At 35.4% G+C, this 25,063-nt stretch overlaps 1 protein-coding gene across 2 annotated transcripts in view; it reads left to right on the top strand.

Moving 5' to 3' along the window:
• The window catches only part of ZCCHC7 (zinc finger CCHC-type containing 7), a 241,747-nt gene that overhangs the window by 188,976 nt on the left and 27,708 nt on the right, over positions 1–25,063 (top strand). For both annotated transcript variants that reach the window (XM_008707832.2, XM_008707831.2), the window contains exons 3-6: positions 572–615; positions 1,852–1,977; positions 2,911–3,081; positions 23,549–23,584. In XM_008707832.2, the coding sequence (XP_008706054.1) occupies positions 572–615; positions 1,852–1,977; positions 2,911–3,081; positions 23,549–23,584 (377 nt within the window). The remainder of the gene's footprint in view (positions 1–571; positions 616–1,851; positions 1,978–2,910; positions 3,082–23,548; positions 23,585–25,063) is intronic.

Genomic DNA, 25,063 nt, shown 5'->3' on the forward strand with positions numbered 1-25,063 from the left:
ACTTAAACACAAGTATTTAGGGCTTCAAAGGATGGAAGCTTTTGATGATGCTGGTTTATACAACTTGTTTTTGGAATGTCCTAGAAGCCAAAGTCAGTCATTTCCCTGACTGGAGACCCTGGGTGATGAGATGGGGGGGGGGGGATGTTGCTGTGTAGCTGACTTTCATAAAGCTCTCTTTTAGTCAGATAAAGGAAGTTTAGATAAGATTTCTTCCTGCATCTGCTACTGGGTTTTTGGTTTCTTCACTGATTTTTTTTTTTTATATTTGTTTATAGCTTGATGATTTTCAAAGCATTTTCACATGTCTCATTTGAGTCTCAGAGTATTTTTTAGGTAGATAGGCAAATATTATTCCCATGAATTTCACAGGTAAGAAAACAGGTTAAGAGAGGTTAAGTATTTGTTTAGAGCCACACAAGTAATAATGGAGCCAAGATAAGAGGTTAAAATATTCATATATCTCACTACACCCTTGGGGTCCAATTTCAGTACTGACAAATTGAATAATGTCAATCTGTAAGTGCTTTAAAGGTGTCAAGATTTGAGTAACATTTTATTTGTTTTGTAGGAGAAGATGGTGTAAATTGGTTCATCAGTGACAAAGACGCAGAGGTAAAAAAAATTGTTTTTCGAAGTAATGAATAATAGATGAATAAATTCCTTTGATTTGAAGTTTCCTTTCACTTCAGTATGATAACTTCATAAACTTTTTAGAGATAGCAGTGGTCCAAGTATGTTGTAAGAAAAAGTTTGATTTCAATGTATGGCGATTGAACTTTTCAGAAGCGCGGTTCAGCCTTGATTTTTGTCGGTCTGTTAATTGCCATCATGATTTAGTCCCCTTTCCCTTCTGTTTCTTCTCTGCCATGGTGAGTCCTCTCAGCCCGTATTGCCTGGTACCACTAAAGATCAACACCGGAAATAACTGCTTCTTCAGTGTAAGGAAATGGTTAGTCTATATTTAGGATGTGGCAGGTGTTTGTCTTTGTCAATTATTAGCCTTAATTGTGACAGATGGTTAGAAAAGAGAATAATTTTACAACTTGGAAAAAAAAAAAAAGAAAAGTTTTAAGAGATAATTAGATTGTGTCTACATGGGGCCTACCGGGTCAATCCAGCAGAATAACAAGTAAAAGATGAAAAACTTTTTCAAAGATGGAATTCTACCCAACAAGATAAAAGCATGGTTGGCACTTACATATTCCCCTTTAGTTATTCCAATATGATATCTTTTGCTAATATTCTTTTGCAAAATCTAGTGATTTTGCTGGAATATAGGAGAACTAGAATTGGGTTACTATAGGCAGAATAGATCTTAAAAGTACTCTATTGGAAGGAAGTTATCTCATTGTCCGTTAGAAATTATAATCCAGTTTATAGGCAGTAACCCTGGGCTGTTCAAAAGAGAGAATGGGTTTGGTCATTACATGGTTTTATAACTTTTAAGACAAAAATCATTTTAAAAAATCCCCTAGGTAAAAATTTAAGCACGTTTCTCATTCAGAAAAATATGGTATACATTCAGATATAGAAATCAGCAATATCTTTGGTTCTGAATGCCACCAGAATGTCTAAATGATGCCTATCAGTACCTCTACTGGACCTGAACTGTAAGGAGAGAAAGATACAAAAGAAGTGGAACCATGTGGAGAAGTGTAAAAGAATGGGGGGGAGGGACAGACAAGAAGTAGAGTTGTCTTCATGGCAATCCCTTTTAAGTTTTTCTAATCTCTTTTAAGAACACAAAAGTTCCCTGTTGCTGGGTTCTAGATTAAATAGACTATGGCTGTTAATTCTTTTGAACAGAGTAAAAATTTTGTTTTAATTATTTATTTTTTCCCCCTTTAGGCCCAGATAGTTAATAATAGATCATCTGGAAGATGGACTCACCGATACTATTCAGCCAACAAAAATGTTACCTGTAGAAATTGTGACAAATGTGGCCATTTATCGAAAAACTGCCCCTTTCCACAAGTATGTGAAACACATGATGCTTCTTTCCTCGTTGTTAAAAATCAAAATCTTAAGAGTGGACCCCATTATAACCCTTGAATTCAAATCTTGCATAATATATGTGTAGATTTCACATTACATTTTCATGTAGGTCACAGCCTACAATAATAGCAGAGAAGGAACAGTGAAGTTAGGGTCAGAAAAACCTGGAATCATTTTAGCTTTCCGTTGGTAGTTGCGCAACGGTAGGCAAATCATTTCACCCTCTGTGCCTCTGTTTGCTTATCTAGAAAATGAGGAGAATAAACTGAATGATTCCTGAGACTCCTCTCACTTCCAAACTTTCTACTTTATGAGACAGCTTGTTTCATTGTGGGCTAATTTTCATTGTTAGAAAGTTATCATTTTAAGCATTTATAAATGTTTATTGGTGTAAATTATGTTAAACAGATACATCGATCTTTGGAACAACACAGAACTAAAGTTCTTAGATGTTCCCTGACACACAGTAAGCCGTCAAGAAACATTCCTTCTGTTTACCTACTCCTTCTTCCAAATGATTTGTCTTTCAGATCTTTGAGACAGCTCTTAGGTTTCCTCTGTCTTTGGTCCTCCAAGCAAAGCGGCCTCTTTCAGTATCTGTTTCTCCTACGACTCAGCTTCCAGGTCCTCCTCATCCCACTTTCCCTCTCAGGCACGATCCACTTGATCCATAAGCAGATGCCAGTTGATAGTACATGCACAATAAGCCTTTTTGGCAACCGCACAATACAGATAGCTTGTGTTAAAGCTCTGATTTCAGACATTTTGTTTGATTTTAAAGTTATACTCAAGATTTGACCTTCATTGGGGTCTCAAATTGGAAATAAATGTTATGGAATTATACAGAAAAAGAAAAATTAATCTTCTATTTGAAACCTATTTTGCTAAAGAGATTTTCTGTTTGCCACCTAGAAAGTCCGCCCCTGCTGTCTCTGTTCTGAGAGAGGACACCTTCAGTATGCCTGCCCGGCCCGCTTTTGCTTAGGCTGTTGTTTGCCTATGTCTTCCACTCATAGATGTCTTGAAAGGCCTTCCTGGAGAAAACGATGTGACCGATGTGATATGATAGGCCACTATGCTGATGTGAGTACCTGGCATATAACTAATTTGTCGGACTTTGGGGGCAGTGTGCCAATTTGTAACTATCAGTCAGCCTACCTAAAAGAATGTTTATTCTATACCATATGTAACAATAGCCATGTCCCTTTGGCTACTGATCATCTAAAGCAATGTTCTAATAGGAATCCTACTGAATGGTTCGTCAGGAGGCAGCATCAAGAAATATTATAAACCCAGGCTTGCCTGCTTTGCTTCATGTGCTTGCTAAGTAAAGGTTTGAAATAAAAGAGGCATGTAATAAATAACATGTAAAATTTACGTACCTCTTCATGCACAGTTAGATGAAAATATGTACCTACTTAGCAGTTGTATACAAAGGTCTATATGAAGCCTGGCTTGATGCTGCTTATTGATGACTCTTGCTGATATAATAGTCTTAAGCAAGAAGGACAAAACCACCAATACTTTATTCAGATCTGCTTATCTTAATTCGTTTTTTAGATTAAAAAAAAACAAAAGTAATTTAGAAGACGTTGAGTTACCTGTAGCACAGTAAATTTTAGCGGATTGTTATTTTGGACATCATTTTGCATCACATGATCCTAATTTCAGTCAAAATTTCAAAGATCAGAAGGGCTGTAGAAGTTATTTTTTTTTAAAGTAAGAATCTTTTCCTTTTAATTTGTACTTCCCAGAGACATGATACAAAGCACAAAACATTTTTCTAATTTTATTTATATTGGAATATACCTATAACCTTTTGCCTAAAAAAGTGATATGGCTTTCTATTGAGATGAATTTAGATTGAAACATACTAGAATATGAATGTTTGGTATATATGTTTCTCATATAAATATATCAACTATTGATTGTAATTTTAAAAGTGTCTTTAAACAAATAAAAATAAGGTCACTATGCTATACATTGTTCTACAATTTAACTTTTTTCTGCTTAATTCCTTATGAATGCAAATCTGTGCATTAGCTCATAAAGATCTACCTGTCAAATGGCTAGCTTTTATTCCACTATATGGACGTACCAAGGTAGCCGGCAATTTCTCTTACCAATACATCTAGATTTATAGTTACAACCCATTTTTTTAAGCAAACAGTGCTACAATAAATATCTTTATGTGTGTGTGTATCTGTGTAAGGTTATTTCAGTAAGTCAGATTCTAAGTAGGATTGTGTAATTAAAGGATATATACATTTATATCTGAATAAATATTGTCAAATTGCTCTTCTAAAAGGTGGTACTCAGTCAACTATAATTGATCTTTTAAAATTTTGGCCAGTGAGTTAAGGAGAAAATGATATCATTGTTTTTATTTGTGTTTTTTAGGCCACTAGTGACATTGAATCTGATTCTCAAGACTAGTTGTGGAGATAGAAGTGTTATTTCTTTGCAAAGTAGCTTGAACTGGGGTGCCTGGCTGGTCAGTGGGTAGAACATGTGACTCTTGATCTTGGGGTCGTGTGTTCAAGCCCCATGTTGGGTATAGAGATTACTTAAAAAAATAAAATCTTTGGGGCATCTGGGTGACTCAGTCAGTTAAGCATCCAACTCTTGGTTTTGGCTCAGGTCATGATCTCTGGGTTGTGAAATCAAGCCCCATACTGGGCTGTGGGCTCATCATGGCGACTGCTTGAGATTCTCTACCTCTGCCTCTCCCCCGTACCCCCCAGCCCCCCCCACTCACACTCTCTCACTCTCAAATAAATAAAGTCTTTTTTTTTAAGTACCTGTAACTTTTTAATATTTACTGTCTTAAAAATAAAAAGCCAAAGTTGGCTTAGTTTTATACCACTGTTCTCTGCATTACATTGTCAATGATAATTTTTTTAGGCAGATTTTCTAGTTTGGCAGTTACATTTAATAGCATATTTCTTTACTTCTTTCTTCTGAAAAGCTCTTACAAATATGATCTTATTTGCCTGTGATAACAGAAGGGTCTCAGACATCATGAGCAGTTTTTTTTTTTAAATAAGAAACTGTAGTACAGAACAGTTAAGAATGATTTGTAATAGGTTATATAATCAGCTGTGAATTAAATCTGTAGTCCATTCTGCTTAACTGCTTAATTTTGGCCTCGAATGTATGTTAAACTCTTTATCTAAAATGACCGTGAGACTTAATAACCCCAGTGAATGTAAGTTTTTAAGATAGGGTTAGGCTATGGCCGACTTCAGAGAAGGCAGCGCCCTTTCCCCTAAATCTGCCAAGATCTAACTGTTGGGTTTTTTTGTAATTACATGGTGAAGGTTCTGGACACTAATTGATCTTTTTCTAGCCTGACCACCTTGTATAAGATTCCCTTGGAGCTCAATCAAACCTGAACTTCACTGACTCCATCTGAAGAAGCTTATAGGCCTTCCAGCATCCCAGAAGCGCTTCATGAAGATTCACTTGGAAGCAGAGTCATTCTGGCCTCGGGTTGTGGGAACTATTCATCCAGTCCCATACATGCTCTAAGTTTGTCTTGAAACCTGGCCCTCCACAGAGAATATTGTTTACCCTGCAACCCTCTCAGATGTTTGCCGCTCGTTCTTTCTTGACCCATGTACGTGAATTAGGTTGATTAGGATTAAACTCTTTCTTACTCACTGTGGCTGCTTTTCAGTCATTAGTCTTCCCTCTTTATGTGGATACTTCTGGCTTATTTAAGACCCATACCTCTGACAATACTGTCCTCTCTTCATTGTCATTTTCATCTTTCCACCTGCTGGACTTGCTGCTGGTTCACAAAGGATTTCTGAAGCCCTGGGTAATTACAGATGCCCTACCTTCTTATCAGTTAAAGAGATTAAGAAACTTCCCATTTACTTTATACATCCCTGTAGCCACCCCACCTCTGTAATGCCAGAGTACCAGTTATATGTGCAAAAAGAGTCTGTAATGAAAACTGATGAGTCACATTCGTATTCTTGCTGTAATGGAAGACTTTTCCTGAACTCTGCTTGGAAAATGACTCATATGTTAACTACTGCATAAAAGTAATTTGGTTGAAATTCCAGTTTTACAATGTAAAGGATAGAAAGATGGCTCAAGGCCTGCTAAAGTTAACCTGTTTCATTGGTATCTTCCAAAGGAAGGGAATCTGCAGTGTGGAAAGAATCCCAGTTCTGAGTCTGCCACAGATTCTCTCCTCTTGTCAACAATTTTGTAAATATGCAGAAAATTTTATTTTTTTAAACTTTAAAAAAAAGATTTTATTTATTTGAGAGTGCGAGCGTGGGGGAGAGAGAGAGATCACAAGCAGGGGGGAAGTGTAGAGGGAGAAGCAGACTCCCCTCCAAGCAGGGAGCCTGATGTGGGATTCGATCCCAGGACTGCCTGTGCCATCCAGGTGCCCTATTTTTAAATTTTTTTTAAAGATTTATTTATTTCAGGGAGAGAGAGTGCACGTGGGAGGGAGAAGGAGAGACGTAGACTTCCCGCTGAGCATGGAGCTGAACACAGGCTCGATCTCACTCACGACCCCTGAGATCATGACCTGAGCCAAAATCAGGAGTCGGACGCTCAACCAGCTGAACCACCCAGGCACCCCTTAAATATTTAAAATTTTAACGTGTGTGAACACATCTTGGATACATAATCTCATTCTGTAAGGTATATCTGACATTTCCAAGATAATAATAGCTATAGGTAATTACTTACAGTGTTTGAAACGCTGTGCTAAATGCGTTACTAACTAGGGAAGGGGAGTGCTTTGTTCACTGCTCTATCCTCAGCACATAATAGATGTTCTATAGATATTTGTGTTTGTGTCATTTATGTAATCCTTACATCTACCGTATAAGATGGATACCGTTTAATGTTCCAGTTTTACAGAGAAGAAAACTGAGGGGTGCCTGGGCAGTGCAGTCAGTTAAGCATCCCACTCATGGTTTCAGCTCAGGTCGTGAGATCAAGCCTTGTGTCTGGCTCCACACTCAGCGTGGAGTTCTCTCTTCCTCTCCCTCTGCCCCTCCCTGCTCGTGCTCTCTCACTCTTTCTCTCAAATAAATAAATAAATAAATATTTTTTAAAAAGGGCATTTATTTTATCTTTAGTCAACTCCAAGGAATACAGAATGGTATTCAAATGCCTTTTGCCTCTCATCCTTTCCCTAGACTTACTGAGATACTACTGGCCAAAAGTAAGACTGGTTGAGAGACACAGCTGTTGAGCTCAATAACTGAGCCAAGTTTTTAATTAAAGATTTCCTTATTTCAAATATTTAGTTTTGTGTAATACTGATTAGTTCTACCTTTGTTCAAAAACATCTCCGCTGTTGAATCACCCAAATAAACCTTTTTTATATTTATCAAAAATTTGCTGGTTGCCTACTACATGCCAGGCAATATTCCAAATACAAAAGATATAAAGATGAATAAGACATGGTCCCTGCCTTCGAGTAGCTCAGAGTATAAGAAAGGCAGACACGTGAAAGAACAGTGTAAAAGTGATGTGATGGAAGGTGTACCAGGGTGGTGAAAATTGAATGAGAGAATATCGGAAGACTAACCTTGGTGACTTGCAAGTAATAGATATATAGAAAGTATAAGAAGTGACACAGACCATAGGAGGGAGTCGAGAAACTGTGCCTGTAATAACATGTCACCTGTCTCTGGAAATCTCGGCTGTAAAGTAAGTCCATAGGAACTCATGATCCAGGCTAAGTGAGTTTTCCTGTAATCATATGGCTCAAAACATAGACAAAGGTCAGTATTTTCTGAGCACCTGTTTGCTTGCCTTCCTGCTTGTACATTCAAAGACAGGGAAGATTGAGGAAGGAAATCTATAGCCATTCCTGCACTAATTCTCCTTTCTGATGCTGTATCTCTTCCACTCATGGAAAGCCACTTTTCTGTTGTATCATAATTTAATGCATTGCTTTAACCCTGGAAAGCATTCACAGCGTAATCCAGAATCTGACCACTTCTCATCATTTCTACCACTATCCTCCTAACAGAAGCATAAGTGAGCATTTACTGCCTGGATTATTCTAATGGCTTCCTGAACTGGTTCCCTGCTTCTTTGCCCCTTTATATTCAGTTTTCAGTAGCTGGTTAGAGTAATTCTGTCTGTCTGTCTGTCTGTCTGTCTATCTATCTATCTATCTATCTGTCTGTCTATTTATTTGCTTTTAAAGATTTTATTTTATTTATTTTATTTTTAGAGAGAGAAGGGGAGAGACTAAGGGAGAGAGAGAGAATCTTTTTTTTTTTTTTTTAAGGTTTTATGTATTTATTTGACAGAGAGAGACAGCCAGAGAGAGGGGGAACACAAGCAGGGGGAGTGGGAGAGGAAGAAGCAGGCTCCCAGCAGAGGAGCCCGATGCAGGGCTCGATCCCAGAATGCTGGGATCACACCCTGAGCCGAAGGCAAATGCTTAACGACTGAGCCACCCAGGCGCCCCGAGAGAGAGAGAATCTTAAGCAGGCTCCACGCCCAGCACAGAGCCTGACCCAGGGCTTTCACAACCCTGAAATCATGACCTGAGCCGAAACCAAGAGTCGGAGGCTCAATTGACTGGGCCACCCAGGTGCCCTTAAAGACTTTATTTTTAAGTAATCTCTACACCCAATGTGGGGCTTGAATTTACAACCCCAAGATCAAGAATTGCATGCTCTGGGGCGCCTGGGTGGCACAGCAGTTAAGTGTCTGCCTTCGGCTCAGGGCGTGATCCCGGCGTTATGGGATCGAGCCCCACATCAGGCTCCTCCACTATGAGCCTGCTTCTTCCTCTCCCACTCCCCCTGCTTGTGTTCCCTCTCTCGCTGGCTGTCTCTCTCTGTCGAATAAATGAATAAAATCTTTAAAAAAAAAAAAAAAAAAAGAATTGCATGCTCTACTGACTTGGCCAGCTGAGGCGCCCCAGAGTAATCCTTTTTAAACATAACTCAGATTATATCAATCCTCTATCCAAAATCCTCAAATAAGACTTTGCATCTCTCCCAAAGTAAAAGCTACAGGCCTTAGAATCACCAACAAGGCTGTATATGATCTGGTTTCTTGACCACATCACTTGTAGTTATCCCTTGCTTATTCCACCTGGTCTCCTTGCTGTTCCTTAAAAGAACAAACATGTTCTTGCCTCTACCTGCTGTTCTCTCTGCTGGGTATCCAGGTATCCACAATGATTCATCTCCTTCATGCCTTTACACATATGTCCCCTTTTTAGAGAGGCCTTCCCTGACCACCTTAATTAAAACAGTACCTCCAACATCCCCTGCCCTTCTTCCCTGCTTTGTTTCCTCCATAACAGTTATATCGTACATTCTATGTATTTTTCTGTCTCCCTTAATTAGAGTGTAAGCTCCATGTCTGTTTTCAGACATGTTCGATCCTGTATCTCCAGCTTGTAGCAGAGTACCTCACCTGTAGGATTATCGAATAAGCAAATAAGTGAATTAGGGGCAACAGACCCCACTTACCTACCCACCATCCAGTTGTGCTTGTGAAAGTTGTTAGATCCTGCACATTGATATACGGGCTTGGAAATTCTCAGCTTGACTCATTAAGAGGTAGGCATCTCTCAATAATATTTAAAATCAAGTTTCAACAGATTTTCCAAAAGCTATAATACCTATAGTATACATAAAATAAAATGACATATCTAAGGCAAAGGAAATCCTTTTTCTTGTTTTCCCTCCCACTACCTTAAATAGTCAGTTCTACTTTCTTAAGTATTTTCTTTAGTGATTTTCCTATATCTCCATTTTAAACCAGTATTATAGGTATTGATGCAGTCCTGTGTTTTTGGTTTGTCAACCATTAGCTTTCATGTGGAAAAATCTCATCTATCACTTTGTGATGGAATATACTGTGTCATCTTTTTCAGTGCCTTAAAAAGACAAATTTGAAGAAAGGAAAAATAAAACTAACGTTCTGATAACCTTTTACAATTCAAATAATCATAAACTAATTTACCTGCCGAACTTCATTGAAGTCAAGACAAAAAGTAAATCATTGTAATAGATTGATATGTATGTTCACATAAATATGTAGTTCTGCTGACACCTAAACATTACAACTTTTGAGAATAAAAGAAAATATGACTTGGGTTAGAATACTTTATTGCTCTTGCTTTTTACAGCATTTCATGTTGTTTAAGCATAATATTAGAACAAGGGTCATGACTAGGATTGATTGATTTGCTTAAAAAAAAATAATTGTTGAATAGGCTTATAAAATGCTTATTTACCTGAGAGACCAGAATACCCCCAAGGAAGTTAAGTAGATTCTGTGCTTGAGGTCTCTTATCCTCTTGATTGGTGTATATGCAAAACTCATGATAATGTTAGTGAAAATTCATATGTGTTCATTGTTCAGGGAGTAAATCCTGAAATTAGTAATTAATAATTCATTGGAACTGTTCCCAAACCACCTAATAAATGAATATCTGAAACTTTTCATGGTTATATATATATAAACTTATGGAAATAACCTTAGAGGGTAGAAAGTTTTAACTGATGGTATGTAATTTAGCATGGTTACAATTTGAAGGAGAAACCAGTCCTTACTTTGAAATTGTACTAAATGGTATCCTTTCTCGTCATCTGTGACTAACCTGACAATTTCCCCCAGTCTCCTCAACTCCTCAACTGTAGCTCTAGTCACTTTCAGTAGACCTTTTCAGATTGAGAGCAGGTTTACATTTTCTTTATAGAAGTTATAAGAATAAGTTTGTAGAGGTTAGAGACAGTTCCTTTCCCCAGACCCCTAACTTCCACCGAAAGAGGAGAAGGATTGTCTCCTTATAGTTTGTCTACCAAAATTAACAGCCCTAAAAATTAAAGGAATAAATAAATTTTAGTTTTTCATTGAGAATTTTATGGGACTTAGGTATGAACTTTTCAGTGCAGTCACATTGGGAAGACCTGAGTCTTTGAGAAATACAGCCGCAGACCACTGGAAATTTTGTTAAATTTCAAACTCATTATACCCCTCACCTTTTCTTTTTCTTTCTTTCTTTTTTTTTTTTTTTAATTTTCAGTCCAAGTATAAAAGCCCATGTAGACTTGGACTTGAATTTGACTATTAGATCCAATAATAAGGGCAAATTTTGGGACATAGTTATATAAGCTATGAATTTGGGGAGTGAAATTAAGGAAATCAGATTCTCATTAACACCTGGAAGGCTAAAAATTTTATTTATTAAGCATTATATACTAAGGTCAACTCCCCTGGACTTTATAAATCTCATAGTTTTCTTTTTCTTTTTCTTTAAGGTTTTATTTATTTGAGAGAAAGAATGAGCATGAGCTGGAGGTGGATGGGGAAAGGGAGAAGCAGACTCCCCTTTGACCATGGAGCCTCACACTGGGCTCAATACCAGGACCCCAAGATCACGACCTGAGTCTAAGTCAGATGCTTAACCAACTCAGTCACCTGGGTGCCCCTCATACAGTTTTCTGACTAAGTTCTAATAATCTCCCTCAAATTGTCCCTCGTGAAGGAAAATACAGCAACAGAGAATGATTTTAAACCTGTGAAAGTATTCAGACTTAATTATGGACATCTGTCTTTGCCAGTTACTCATTTTTTTTTTAAGATTTTATTTATTTAGTTGACAGAGATAGAGACAGCCAGCGAGAGAGGGAACACAAGCAGGGGGAGTGGGAGAGGAAGAAGCAGGCTCCTAGCGGAGGAGCCTGATGTGGGGCTTGATCCCAGAACGCTGGGATCACACCATGAGCCGAAGGCAGACGCTTAACGACTGAGCCACCCAGGCGCCCCGCCAGTTACTCATCTTAAAGACAACACTGTTTTTTTCAGTTATATACTAATTAAATTACTTAGGTATTCCATTTAAGAGGTACACACATTTCCTCTTGAAAATTTACAGATGTCTGTAGAATGATTCTATTTCAGTAAAAAACAAAATGAGGGGTGCCTGGCTGGCTCAGTTGGAGGAACATGTGACTCTTGATATTGGGGCTGTGAGTTTGAGTTTAAGATTACTTAAAATATATATATATATATATGTGTGTGTGTGTGTGTGTGTGTGTTTTAAATGAGCTCCATATAATCTCTATTAGCTCTATATAATCTATATATATATATACATATATATATATACATATATATATACACATATATATATATCTTTATGAACAAAAATAAATGGGGTAGAAGAATGCATACCAAGCTAGTAGGCTGCTAACATTGGATTTCCTCAGCTGACTGATAATGGATTGGAAGAGGGCTAGGAGACATGATTAGCTTTGCTGTTATTTGTCTTCTTATTGTATTGTTTCCTTTGTTTACAAGCAGAAAGATGATTTCTGCAAGATTTCAGTTCAGTAACAAGTATGATTTTGCCATGTTGTATAGCCTTCTAATGATTATTGCCTTAATCAAAATAATAATAATTATATGCTATTTAAGAATTTCAGGAACTCAAGAAGATTCTGTAATAAAATATTATGAGCTAATTGAACTTTAAGTTACATAATGTTAAAATAATTCTCACTGTAGTCATAGGTACTAAAGGAAAAGTATACACCCTGAGAACACTAATCATTGTATTGGGGAAGTTTCAGATATATAAGAAGACAAGACTCATCTTTTAAATTAATTACCTCATGAAGTGTTATTCTTAATTTTTTATTATTTTTTCCTTAGTGATCTTTTACACAGGAATCAATAATGAAATAAACTATAGGGTCTCACTTCTAAATCCTTCTTTCTTACCCACCTCATCAACCCCAGCACCTACCACTACTTCACTTGGTGGAGGGAGGCTTATACGTAACCTTTACCTTGATACATTTATAAGAATCTGGGACAATAGGAATGGTCTTTTAATGAAGTAGATCACAGTTTTCAGTGGGATAAACCATCTGTACTTTGCAGATCTTTATAATTAAAACTCCTTCCCTGTTCCTCACAAACCAGACCTCTGAGAAAACTAAATTTTTCCGTGAAGGTTGTCAGAGACGTATACAGTCCTTGGCAGATACCACCTCAGTTCCCAATACTAGCCAGATTGACATAAGTTTCTCTTTTTTTAATTTTTTTTTTTTTTTTTTTTTTTTAGGATGAGCTGATAGAGGGCAATATGAAGAACTGGTAGATTAAAAAAGGAATCAGTGATGACCCCAAATGAAATAAACTCATTATAATAAATAGAAAAATTGAGAAAATCCCAATTCATTTTTCACCTTGTGAATTAGAGAAGTGATCCAAAGCAAAATGAACAAAAATTCTGATTAAGAGAGCATGCACCCAATAGGAGAGAGAAAAAAGTCCCACATCTAGACATATGCTAGTGAAATGTCTGAATGTCAAACAAATGAAAACCACACAGACATCCAGACAGGAAAATATCACATTGCACGTACACACACACACAACATCAAGCTTGCATCAAACTTCTCCTGTGCAATACTAAATGCCAGAAGGCAGTAGAGAAATCTCTAGAGGATAGAGCATTCTGAGAAAAATAGATGACATGGCCAAGCTGTTGTTCATTTGTGAATTTATTGGAAAAGTCAGAATAAAATTAGCAGCAATGAACACTGAAACCGGGAAGGCATAAAGTGTGTGTATGAATACTTCCTATTGATCTGTTTTTAAGCTAATTAATTTTAGGAAAAGTTATTTTAAAATGTAATTTGAAAGCTATAAGGTGAATCATAGATAATTCCAATAAAATTTAGTTTGTTTTAATTATAAGAGAAATAAGCCATATAAATTTTAGATTACTAATTAATAATGAGGCAAAAGAAACAATATAACAAGTGATAGGAAAAAATGGAAACAGCAAGAATGCTTAAAAAATACAAGTATGAGGATAAAAATAGGACCAGACATATCAATTATCACAATAAATAAATGGATTAAATGCTCTTTTTGGAAAACAAAGACACCAATTTCAGAAACCATAAAGGAAAAGGGACAATAGATTTAACTTTTAAAAAATGTCTATCCAAAAAGACCATTAATAAAATTAAATGACAGACCGCAACTTGGGTAAGATTTTTATAAAATGCATGATTTCTATAATATAGAAAAATCTCTTATAAATTACTAGGAAGAAAGATGTCTTCTTAACAGTAATAATGTTAGAGAAGTTGTGGTGGATACAGAAGTACATTTGGATAACCTTGCTGGAATTCAGTCGTGGATGTTTGTAAAGATACATCTACAAGAATGTTCATCTCAGAATTGTTATAATAATGAAAATTAGAAGCAACCCCAAAATTTAACATTCTAGCTCATTTAAGTAACTTACAGTACATCCTATGTAATGAAATACTCTTCAGCTATTTAAAAAATGATGAAATGGGTGCCTGGGTGACGCAGTTGATGAAGCATGGGACTCTTGCTTTTGCCTCAGGTCATGATCTCAGGGTTATTAGATTGGGCTCCACATCCAGGTCTGCACTCAGTGCAGAGTCTGCTTGAGACTCTTTCTCCTTCTGCCCCTCCCCCTCTCTCTAAGATAAATAATAAAATAAATCTTTTTTAAAAATTTAAAATATAAAAATGAATATTGAAATCTAAAGTTACCAGTACATTAAGTGAAATACATAAATTACAAAATAGTATATGAAATATAATCCTGTTTCCATACAAATAAATACACGTATTTATATACGTATATAGATTTGCATGGAAAAAAATTTGAAATGAAGTATTCCAAAATGTTTTACTATAGTTATGTCAAGAATTATAGTTTTTTAATGTCTATTCTATATATATATATTTTTTTAAAGATTTTTATATATTTATTTTAGAGAGAGAGAATGACAGAGAGCATTGTGGGGAAGGGTAAAGGGAGAGAGTCCCAAGCAGACTCCACCCTGAGCAGAGTGGGCTCGGGCCTTAGTCTCTTGACCCTGAGATGACGACCTGAGCCAAAACCAAGTGTTGGACGCTCAGCCAACTGTGCCATCTAGACACCCCACTATTCTTTATATTTTTATAGTGAATTTATATTCATTTTATAATTTTTTACCTTGATATGTAATGTACAATATTCTATTACTGCTTAAAACATTTTAGGAATCGTATCATCAGTAACCAATCTAGCCTATATTCATTCTTTTTTTTTTTTTAAGATTATATTTTTAAGTAATCTCTACACCCAACATGGGGCTCAAATTTATAACCCCAAGATCAAGAGTCACATGCTCCACTGACTGAGCCAGCCAGGCATCCCATTCTTTTTTTAATAGTAAAACTGACTTTTTTTCTTTTGGTGTTCAGTTATATGAATATGTATGGATTCATGTAAGCCCCACCACAATCAGAATACAGAACAGTTTCATCACCTCCAAAAAAACTCCCTCATGCTATCTCTGTATAGTCACACCCTCCCCTCATCCCTAACTCTGGCCATTAATTTGTTCTCCATTACTATAGTTTTGTTTTTTCAAGAGTGTCATGTAAATGGAATCACACCATTGCAAAGTTTTGAGACTGGCTTCTTTCACTTACCTGGTAGCTTGGAGATTGATCTGAGTTGTTCCTGTGTCAGTAGTTTATTCCTTCGTAGTATTCCATTGTATGGATGTATTATAGTTTATTTATCCATTGAGGAACATTTGGGTTGTTTATGATTTCTGACTACTACAAATAAGGCTGCTGTGAATATTTGTTTATAGTCTTTTGTGTGAACATAGTTTTCATTCCTTTGGGGTAAATTTCCAGGTGGAGATTGCTAGTCCTATGTATGTTTAACTTTATAAGAAACTGCCATATTGTTTTCCAGAGTGGTTGAACCATTTGCGTTCCTACTAGCAAAGTGAGAAATCTAGTTGCTCTGTATCCTCATCAGCATTTGATGTTGTCAATATTTTTTATTTTAGCCATTCTAATAGTTGTGTACTATCTGGCTTGTTTTAGTTTACATTTGCCTAATGGCTAAAAAGGTTGAATATCCTTTCATGTGCTTATTTGCTATCCTTTTATCCTTTTTGGTGAAGTGTCCAGATCCTTTCCTAGTTTTTAGTTACTGCGTTTATTTTCTGATTGTTGTGTTTTGAGAGTTTTTTCAGTATTTTGGATATAAGGGGTTTTTTAGATATGTGATTTCCATACATTTTCTCCCAATCTGTAGCTTATCTTTTTTATTCTTTTGACAGTCTTTGGCAGAGCAGTAGTTTTTAAATTTGGTGAAATCCAGTTTGTCAATGTTTTGTCTTTTATGAATTGTGCTTTTGATGTACTTTCTAGGAACTCTTTATCCAACTGCAGTTAACAACGATCTCTCCTGTGTGTTATCCCAAAATGTTTATTGTTTTATGTCTTATATTCAGATCTGTGATCCATTTTGAGTTCATCTTTGCATAAAGTATGAGATTGATTTATTTTTTACACATGGATGATTAGTTGTTCATTACCATTTGTTGAAAAGACTATCCTTTCTCCAATGAGTTGCTTTTACCTCTTTGTCAAAGATTAAATGTCCACATTTGTGGACTCATTTCTGGAGTCTGTTCTGTTGCATTGATTTAAGTGTCTGTTCCCCTCACCAATATCATACTGTCTTACAATATTACAGCTTTGTAGTAAGTGTTAAAATTAGATAGTATGATTTCTTAAACTTTGTTATTATTTTATAAAATTACATTAGCTATGGTAGTTCCTTTCCTTTTCCAGGTAAGTTTTAGAATAAGTTGTACGTACCTACAAAAATATCTTGATGGGACTTCGACTGGTATTGTGTTCAGTCTGTGGATCACTATGGAGAGACTTGACTCTAATATTTTGAGTCTTCAATCCATGAACATAGTATGTGGCTCTGTTTACTTAGGTCTTTAGTTTCTGTTATCAGAGTTTTGTAATTATCAGTGTATACGTTCTCTACATACTTAGATTTATACCTAAGTACTTCATTTTTCTCGGAACTGTAGATTTTGGTATTGCTTTTTAAATCTTGTTTTTCAGTTGTTTATTGTTTGTATATAGAAGAAAGTTTGGAATAAAATATTCTGAAATTTTGCAGTAGTTATTTCAGGTGGTAGTATTATAGGTGACTTTTATTTTTGTTTATCTGTATTTTCTGGTTTTATAATGAATATGCATTACTTTTATAATATTTAGTGTTATTCTTTAAAAAAAAAAAAAAAAGGACAACTCTTTAAAGTTACTATAGTATCAGCACAACTTTGGACCTAAAGGTGATTACTTGTATCCCTGACATACCCTGGATAAGATTCCTGGGAGAAAATGAAAAGGAAATTTCCCCAGGAGAATCCCATGAGAACTAGAGAAGTAGAACTGGATATCAGGGAATAATTATCAATAAAAGGAGTTTAATGTAGTTGGTTAAGATGAATCAGGATTATTTTCAGTAGTTTTAAATGATTTGTTCTACTACATATTTGTTATTTATGATGGACTTTGTATAATTGGTTTATAAATAAAGTTCTGAACTGCCATTTTAAAATTATTTTACCTTTACTTTATCTCTTCTGAATCTAGTTTAAAACTTCTGGTCCCTGCTGATGGGCTTAGGGAAGCAGTGTGGTAGAGAAGGTATGAGAACTAGTTCATAGTTATCTCAGAATGTCGGCACCAATACCAAAGAGACAGTGAAATCAGCTGGAGTTTTAACTGTTGTCCAGAAGATGTTCTGGGTGTTTTTAGAAACAGGGAGACATCTGAGTGTGCCAAAAGCTATAAAAAGAGAGAATTAAGATGCTAGAGAGCAGGAAATAAGACCTTTCTTCAGTTATGTACATGATTATGTATTCACTACTAAAGTGGCTAGATAGATTCCCCAAATTATAGGGCTCTATCCCTCCAAGTTTCTCCTTCCTGATAGTCACTTACTCAGCCTACAGGTGGTAGCTGTTTAGCTATTATAAGAAAGGCAAGAGAGAAAGGTTAGTGAGGACCCTGAGATTGTTGTTATTATTTAAACCTTGCGGTAAAAAGAATTAAGTAAGCTTGAGTAAACTGAAGAAAGATATAAACTTTTGAGAGTGGCATGGAATACTTTCATTTTTCACCAGTGATCAAGATATTTTGTTTTTTTTTATTTCAAAATTTAACTGTTATATCTGAGATCAGATTTATCTGATCACATATTCTTTGCTGTGTATTTTTGAACAAATAAGAGCATTACTGAGTGAGTGCGCCTCAGTTAAATGTAAAAATAGGTACATTGCATATGGTGCAGTAGTTGCTAATTGATGTTTCTGAATTGTTTTCTTTCTACAAAGAAAGTAGCTGCAAGCAGCTATCTCCTGACAAAATATGTATTTTCATTTGCCCTTTTGGATCTTTTTTTCTCACTGTCATTGTCTATATCAACAGCTCACTTAAAGGATGAGTTTTTGCATTCTCTTAGGTTTGGTCACATCTGAGAGTTGACTGTTTTGCCATAGATTTCACTTATTTCAGCTACCTTATTGATGCCATTTCCCCATGATCAGTTTTTGCATCAGAAGAATGGAGAATGCCAAATTGTTATCATAGCACTAATTAATACAATTGAGTGTTTGCTACACATCAGGCACTGTTCTAAGGACTTTATACTTAACCAACTCTTTAGCCATCATAACAGCCCTTTGAAGAGGTACTGTTACCCCCATTTTACTAATGAGAAAAGAAACAGAGAGATGTATAACTTGCCCAAGATAGTAAATAGTGGAGTCAGGATTTGAATCCAGCCATTTTGGCTCTAGAGTCACTGATTTTAGCCCCTACATTATCGTGCTTCATTTTACTGGCTCTTGTAACGTTTACCTTTAGCTAACAACCAGCAGGCATACTACAAATATTATCAACTATTTGTAAAATTAACTTATGTTACAGTAGTCTAGAATCACAATCAAGATGTCTCCAGAAAGATTTGTTAATTCTGATGTGAAAAAAAATTTTAATGGAAATATGGGTGCTTGAGGTAACCCAGTGTATTGTCTATATGGTTTATTTTATTTTTTAGCTGATTATTTTGATATAATTTCCTATAAATAAGAACTGTTATATTTTGCAGTAAACCTAAAATGTAATCTATTATGGACGAACTTTATGCCATCATAACCACACTTAAGTTAGGAGAATATCAAAGAGAAGTATCTTTGAGCAAAAAATTAGGCTTGTCAGTTTCCCTGATTACAGAGGGTTAAGAGTATAGGGACTGATTAAAATTTGACCTTGGATGGAAAGATGATTTCATTAATTCTGGTTCATTTTGTCAGCTTAGCGATAGAGACCAATGCATGGCTTTCCATACTGATAGGTGGGAAAAAATTTATGTAGATTCTCTACACATTGCCACATATATCTGTTATATGTTTACAGCTCCTCTTTATCATGAATGACAAATTCTTACACAATAGAACTATAACAAGCACTATTAAAATAGTAACTTACCTTGAATTTCAGTCGTATATTTCTGTAATTTCAGACCTTAGAGACGTCTTTATGGAATTTCTATTGAAAGCTATGGCCAAAATATTCTCTTCAAAATACTCCTTAAAGGAGAAAATTTACTTCACATATATTCAGAGTATATGTATACTAAGATATGTAAGTATTTTGTGTCTCTGAGTAGTGTATATACACCATGACTACTAAAGTATCTGGAAAATCAAATGACTTGATATAATTATTTGAGGAGCCTGCTGATGAAGCTTCAGAGTAGGGACATTCTTTTTAATGAAGGCACCTAAAATTACATTAATGTGCATATGGAAAAGTCAGGATGGTGGTTGAGTCCAGAGACTGGAATGCTTTTCCCATATCTTTTCATTCAACAAATTTTAAACTAAATTTTCTCTTCATTCTCTTTTATTTATGTTATTCACCATCAATGAATATTGCTTGTTTTATTAAATCTTTTGTTTTGCTGCAGTGACTTGAGGGGGCCAGCTCCTAACAACAGAGGCTTTGACAAAGCACCAGAGGATTCTGTTAAAAAGTTGTGTTTCGTAATTGTAGTTGTCGTGTCAGAGCCTAACTGACTTGGAGCTGAAGGATTTTTGTGAGATGAGTAGCTGTGCCAGCAGGGACCCAAGTCTCCTGGGCTGGCCGCGCTCTCATTAAGATTTGCCGCTAGCAGTGGCGGTGTTCAGCATGTATGTGACGTGCATTCTGTTATTGTATGCTTGGCTTGTCAGCCTGCAGCTTTCTGACACTCACTTATGTCACTCTTTATTCAGAGAGGAAGAAGCTTTTGATAATTTGACAAGACAAGCTCTTAAACGATCTAGGTCATGGCCTTCACTGTCTGTGATTGTGAACATATTTCCTGAAAGCCCTGTCACTCATCACAGCTACATTTTCTCCCGGGGAGCCACAGGCCTGTCCTGGTCTCCTGTCAGCTCATACATTTTGGTTATTCATATACCAAATACAGTACTGGGGGTTTTTTTCTTCCCTTTTGCAAATGCTAGCATGTTAGTAAGGCTAATCCTTTCTCCTGTGCTGTGTTCCCAGCAGGGCTGCGTTCAAGGGCTCTCTCTAGTACAAGGCAGACAACTGGCCAAGGGGAGCTGAGGAGGAGGAAAGGCCGCTTAGTGCTGTTTTTGTGTTTGTTCATTGTTGTGGAAATATGAGAACTGGTGGCAAGGGCCTTGTCTATTGAGCACTTGAGTCTTGGTCTGCTGTCAGGGGCTGTTTAAGATTGAGTGTTTTATTTTCTTTGATGTTCACATTTGAGAATAGGGAAGTGGGAATTAAACAACAGATGCACTAAGCCGTTGTTCTCGTAAAACAATAATTAGCACCTGATAAAATTCAATATGGGTTGAAATGCACAATATAAACTCTCAATTCATCTGGTGTGGCAAACTGTGTTGATTCATCTTTGAATTTTATGAATAATAACACTCAGTTATTCATGTATGGTTTATTATACAAAATACAATGGAGGGGAAAACTAGTTGGGCAAAAGTTGGCAAACAATGTAGCACATTGCTAAAACAGATGTACAAGTACACTTTGTGTGTTTTCAGTTGTGAGACTTGAGGAGGCTCTTTGGGTTGCTATCCATCTAAGTGCCAGTGAGGTGAGATCACCAGGACAACCAACAAATACAGTTGTATTTTAATAGTTTGTTACATTTTCATCTTAGATGAGGTCCACAGTAGGCTAGTCATTCATTTCAAATACTTTAAAATAAATTTTTTCAAAAGTTCCCATTGCAGTAGTAAGCCTCTTGCTTTAGAAATTAATGTATTTTGTCTAAATTTTCTATGCAATAGATGCATAAATATGGATACTATGACATTCTGTTTGATAAAAAGAAAAATATGTGCAGTGACTAAGGAATGGTGAGAAGTAGAAGCCACAAAAAGCAAAAAAAATTAACACTTAAAAAGTTTATTAATAATAATCTTAAGTATTGTATGCCAGATATTTAGGATTAAAGATGTGTGCTTTCTGTTGGCCCCTATTTTGAGGTGAAAAAAAAGTCTTCCTTTTAACCTTACATAGACATATATTTGAAAGAAAATAGTAAAGTGAAACTATGCATGGAAATGTTGAGTAAAAGTACTTATATGAGATAAGATAGGATTTTTTAAAATTGTAATACTATTGTCTAATAAGAAAAAAGAAGTTTCATGTCTCTCCCTATTAATTTTCTATATCAGGCATCATCTTCATGTACAGAGCAATCAGATGATTGTTCAAAAACCAAGTAATTCTTTCTTTTATTACTAAATTGCTGCAACACAAGAAAAGGTCACATGGTAGAGTGGCATTCTGCCAGTGTATGACAACTCAGTGATTGCGATTTTTCAACCGTATTATTCTGAGGACATTGTGGTAATCAAGAACTATCCATAACTAATGTATAAATAACTGCTTGCTTATCTCTACAGTAATCCAACTCAAATTATATATACACAGCAAAAAGCTTACGATAGAAGGTAGGAGATGAATATTTAAAGGTATATTGTACATTAAATCTTTGTGTGTAAATATGCTTATTAAAACAAATATATATATGTTTTATTGAGAATCTTTGTAACCTACAAGTTTGTGGCTGTTATTTGGTGCCTGACATAATCTTTGCCTTCTAAAGCTACTTTTTACTTCTTAAAAATAGTTTCCTTTTGATCAGTGTCGTTCATCCAGAAATCATTGTACAAGTGGCTTTTTTTAGTCAGACACTTTAGTTTGCATGAATATGACATTTGAATTGGAAAGCTGACCACTCAATAGTCTAATTTACACACCTTTCTTTAGAAAATGACATAGGATAGTTAAACTTAAAATACATGGTGGCTAAAATTTTCAGTGTAATTAGAACTATCTACTCTTTTTTTTGTCTAATCAGTTATGATGATATAATCGGTAGAGGTTTTGCCATTCAAAAATTATTTTCTGAATTATTACCATACCCATAATATCTTTAGCTTGTATGAATTATCTTCATTAGTTTTATCACTACCCTGAAAAATAAACGAAAGAGGAGTGACAAATAGGTAAAGGATTGTTTCAGAGCGTATGTCAAAGATAATAAAGGCTTAAAAAATGCTCAACTCATTCTAATTTTAGGCATGCATATGTGTGTGTATATACATATGGGTGTGTGTATACACACATTTTTAAACAAAAGCTGTACATTCACATTTACTTTAAGAACTGCCATTTACTTAGATTGGTTTAATATATTTTAATTATTGCTGTAATATAATTAAAAAATACTTTCTGTCATCAACCGTTCTTTTTCTCAGATGATGGCAGACCAATAAAATATAAGAACTTGGTTAGAAAGTGTTTCCCTAACAGAGTCCTAATTTAAGTATAAGGAAAGAAGATTTGTATTTATATCCATGAGACAATGTCTCCTAACTGGTTTTTGTTGTTGCTGCTGCTGTTTGGTGCTTGTGTTTGTTTGTTGCCTAGTCTAGCTTCAGTAAATCCATCTTTTACAAAATTATTGAGGGCTTATTGTTTTTTTAAGTTATTTGCCTACAAATGTACAGATAGAGAAGACGACTTTTAAGGGAAAAGACATGGACTTCGGATTCTTGAGGTGGTTTTTTGTTTTGTTTTGTTTTAATTCTCTTTTACTCTATTTCACAGAGTATTGAAGGTTGGCAGCAAGTGATTAGGTAAAGGATGGCAACAGACATCAGAAATACATAACCACAGTGAAGTCTTCTTTAAAGCAGCTGCTATAAATTGTGTTGTTGTTGTTGTTTTTTATCATCCTACCAAGGTTCAAAATGTTCTCTTAAAAGGTGTACTTAGTGAGTCTTATTGATTTTGACCACTGCTGTTCATTTATCAGTTTAACTGAGTTATGGCTCTTAATCACATCTTAGTGCCCCAAAACTTCTAACCTGAAAAGAAAAAAAGAGAGAGAAAACTTTGTTACTGGCTTTCTGACAATGGCAGGGAGTGTGTTAAACCAGTGTAAAATTCAATTAAACTGTCTAGCCAGGTTTTTGAAGCTGAAATGCAGACCCTTTCTGTTAAGCTTCTTATTTTCCTGTGACCGACACCGGTGGATGCTGGGTTATGCCAAAACCAACAGGCTGTAAAGTACCTTGTTTCATGCTCCCAGCTGATCAATATTTTTATTTTCCAGGCTTGCCCAGAAATCTGGAGGCAGTATCACCTAACGGTGAGTAGAAACACCTTTTTTATTTTCCCCAAGACCTAGCCTATTTATCCTTCTCTGAACTGCTGACCATAAAATATAGACAAGCATCTTCTCCTGGAAGATAATAAACATCTGAAGAGTTTTTGCACTGAGAAAGCAATAATATACTTTTTCTCTTCTCCCCTGCCCACCAGTCTATTCTCTATCTTCCTGTTCTGGAAAGATTTTGATTGCTTTTTTATTACTCACATCATTTAATGATTACATCATGGTATCTCAGTCTTCCTAGACTACATTCATTAAATTAAAGGGGAAAAGTATGCTAGGAGCCATAAAAAAATAACAGTAACCCAGTGTCTTTAAAGTATTGTATTATCTACAGTCCATAAGCATACAGTCCATAATATCTTCCATAATCATTTTTCTGGCTTTATTGAAATTTTTGCACATACTTTTTAATGAAACTAAAAAAAGCTCAGTGTATCTTTCATATAGAACAATTCAACTGTCATATCCTTAAGCTCCTCTTGACTTATTCAAAGTGTATAAACATCTGCTTAATACCATTCAAGTTATTGAATTATCTGGTTTCCTTTTATTGTGAATTTAGGCTAAGTAGAAGTAGAAAACATAATTTACTATGAAATCAGTTGGCTAGTACTCAGTATTATGAAGTTAGTTAGTTTTTAACATTCAGCTTAAATAATTTCAACAGTTCACCATAGCCCTAGTAGTCATTTTTTAATATACTAAATGTGCTACACTTAGCAAGACACAACAATAAAAATTATTCTTAGAGTTAGATAGTTATAACAATGTAATAAAAGCTGTTCCTTAAGGTTAACATTTCAAAAAAGTTTTGGTTATAGGAAGACAGGTAGTAAAAATAGAAAGGACGAAGTTTTACAAAAACGTGTCCTCTTATTGCTCTCCTCTTGTAGAAATAAAAAATAAACCAAGTGACTTAATCTACCAGTATGTCTATCACAGGCCCAAGATGCAAGGAATAATATATGTTTTCATGAAGAATATGTTCTCATATTCTGTTTTCACTGTTTAATTTATGTAAAGATTCTCAGTAGAAAGCTGTAATTCCTCAACTATCCTTCAGTCCCGAATTGGGTTTTGTTAAAATATTTAGTGTTATACCAACATACACACACTCTTATGTATAGTTAACACACATATGTTACAGCTGTAACTCATGGATATATCATGTTTATACTTATGTAGCAATTGTTTTTGTCCTAACATACTCCAGTGAAATCCTTATAGCCTAAACTTGATTGAGATCCAGTATATTTTTCAAGATCATCATCACTTTTTGTAACTATATAGCAGTTTTCTTCATCAGTATTTTTATTAAGTAATAGTCTAGTGGATTTGACAATTGCATTTCTTTTCCCTTTTCCCTAAGTTAGAGAATTCCAACCTTGAGAACTTGAAGTGTGACAAGTACTACTCTAAAGCCACTCTTTTCATTATTTGCACCTATATTCT

The sequence above is a fragment of the Ursus maritimus genome, unplaced genomic scaffold (genome assembly GCF_017311325.1).
Source record: "Ursus maritimus isolate PB19 unplaced genomic scaffold, ASM1731132v1 scaffold_17, whole genome shotgun sequence".
Classification (NCBI taxonomy): Eukaryota; Metazoa; Chordata; class Mammalia; order Carnivora; family Ursidae; genus Ursus; species Ursus maritimus.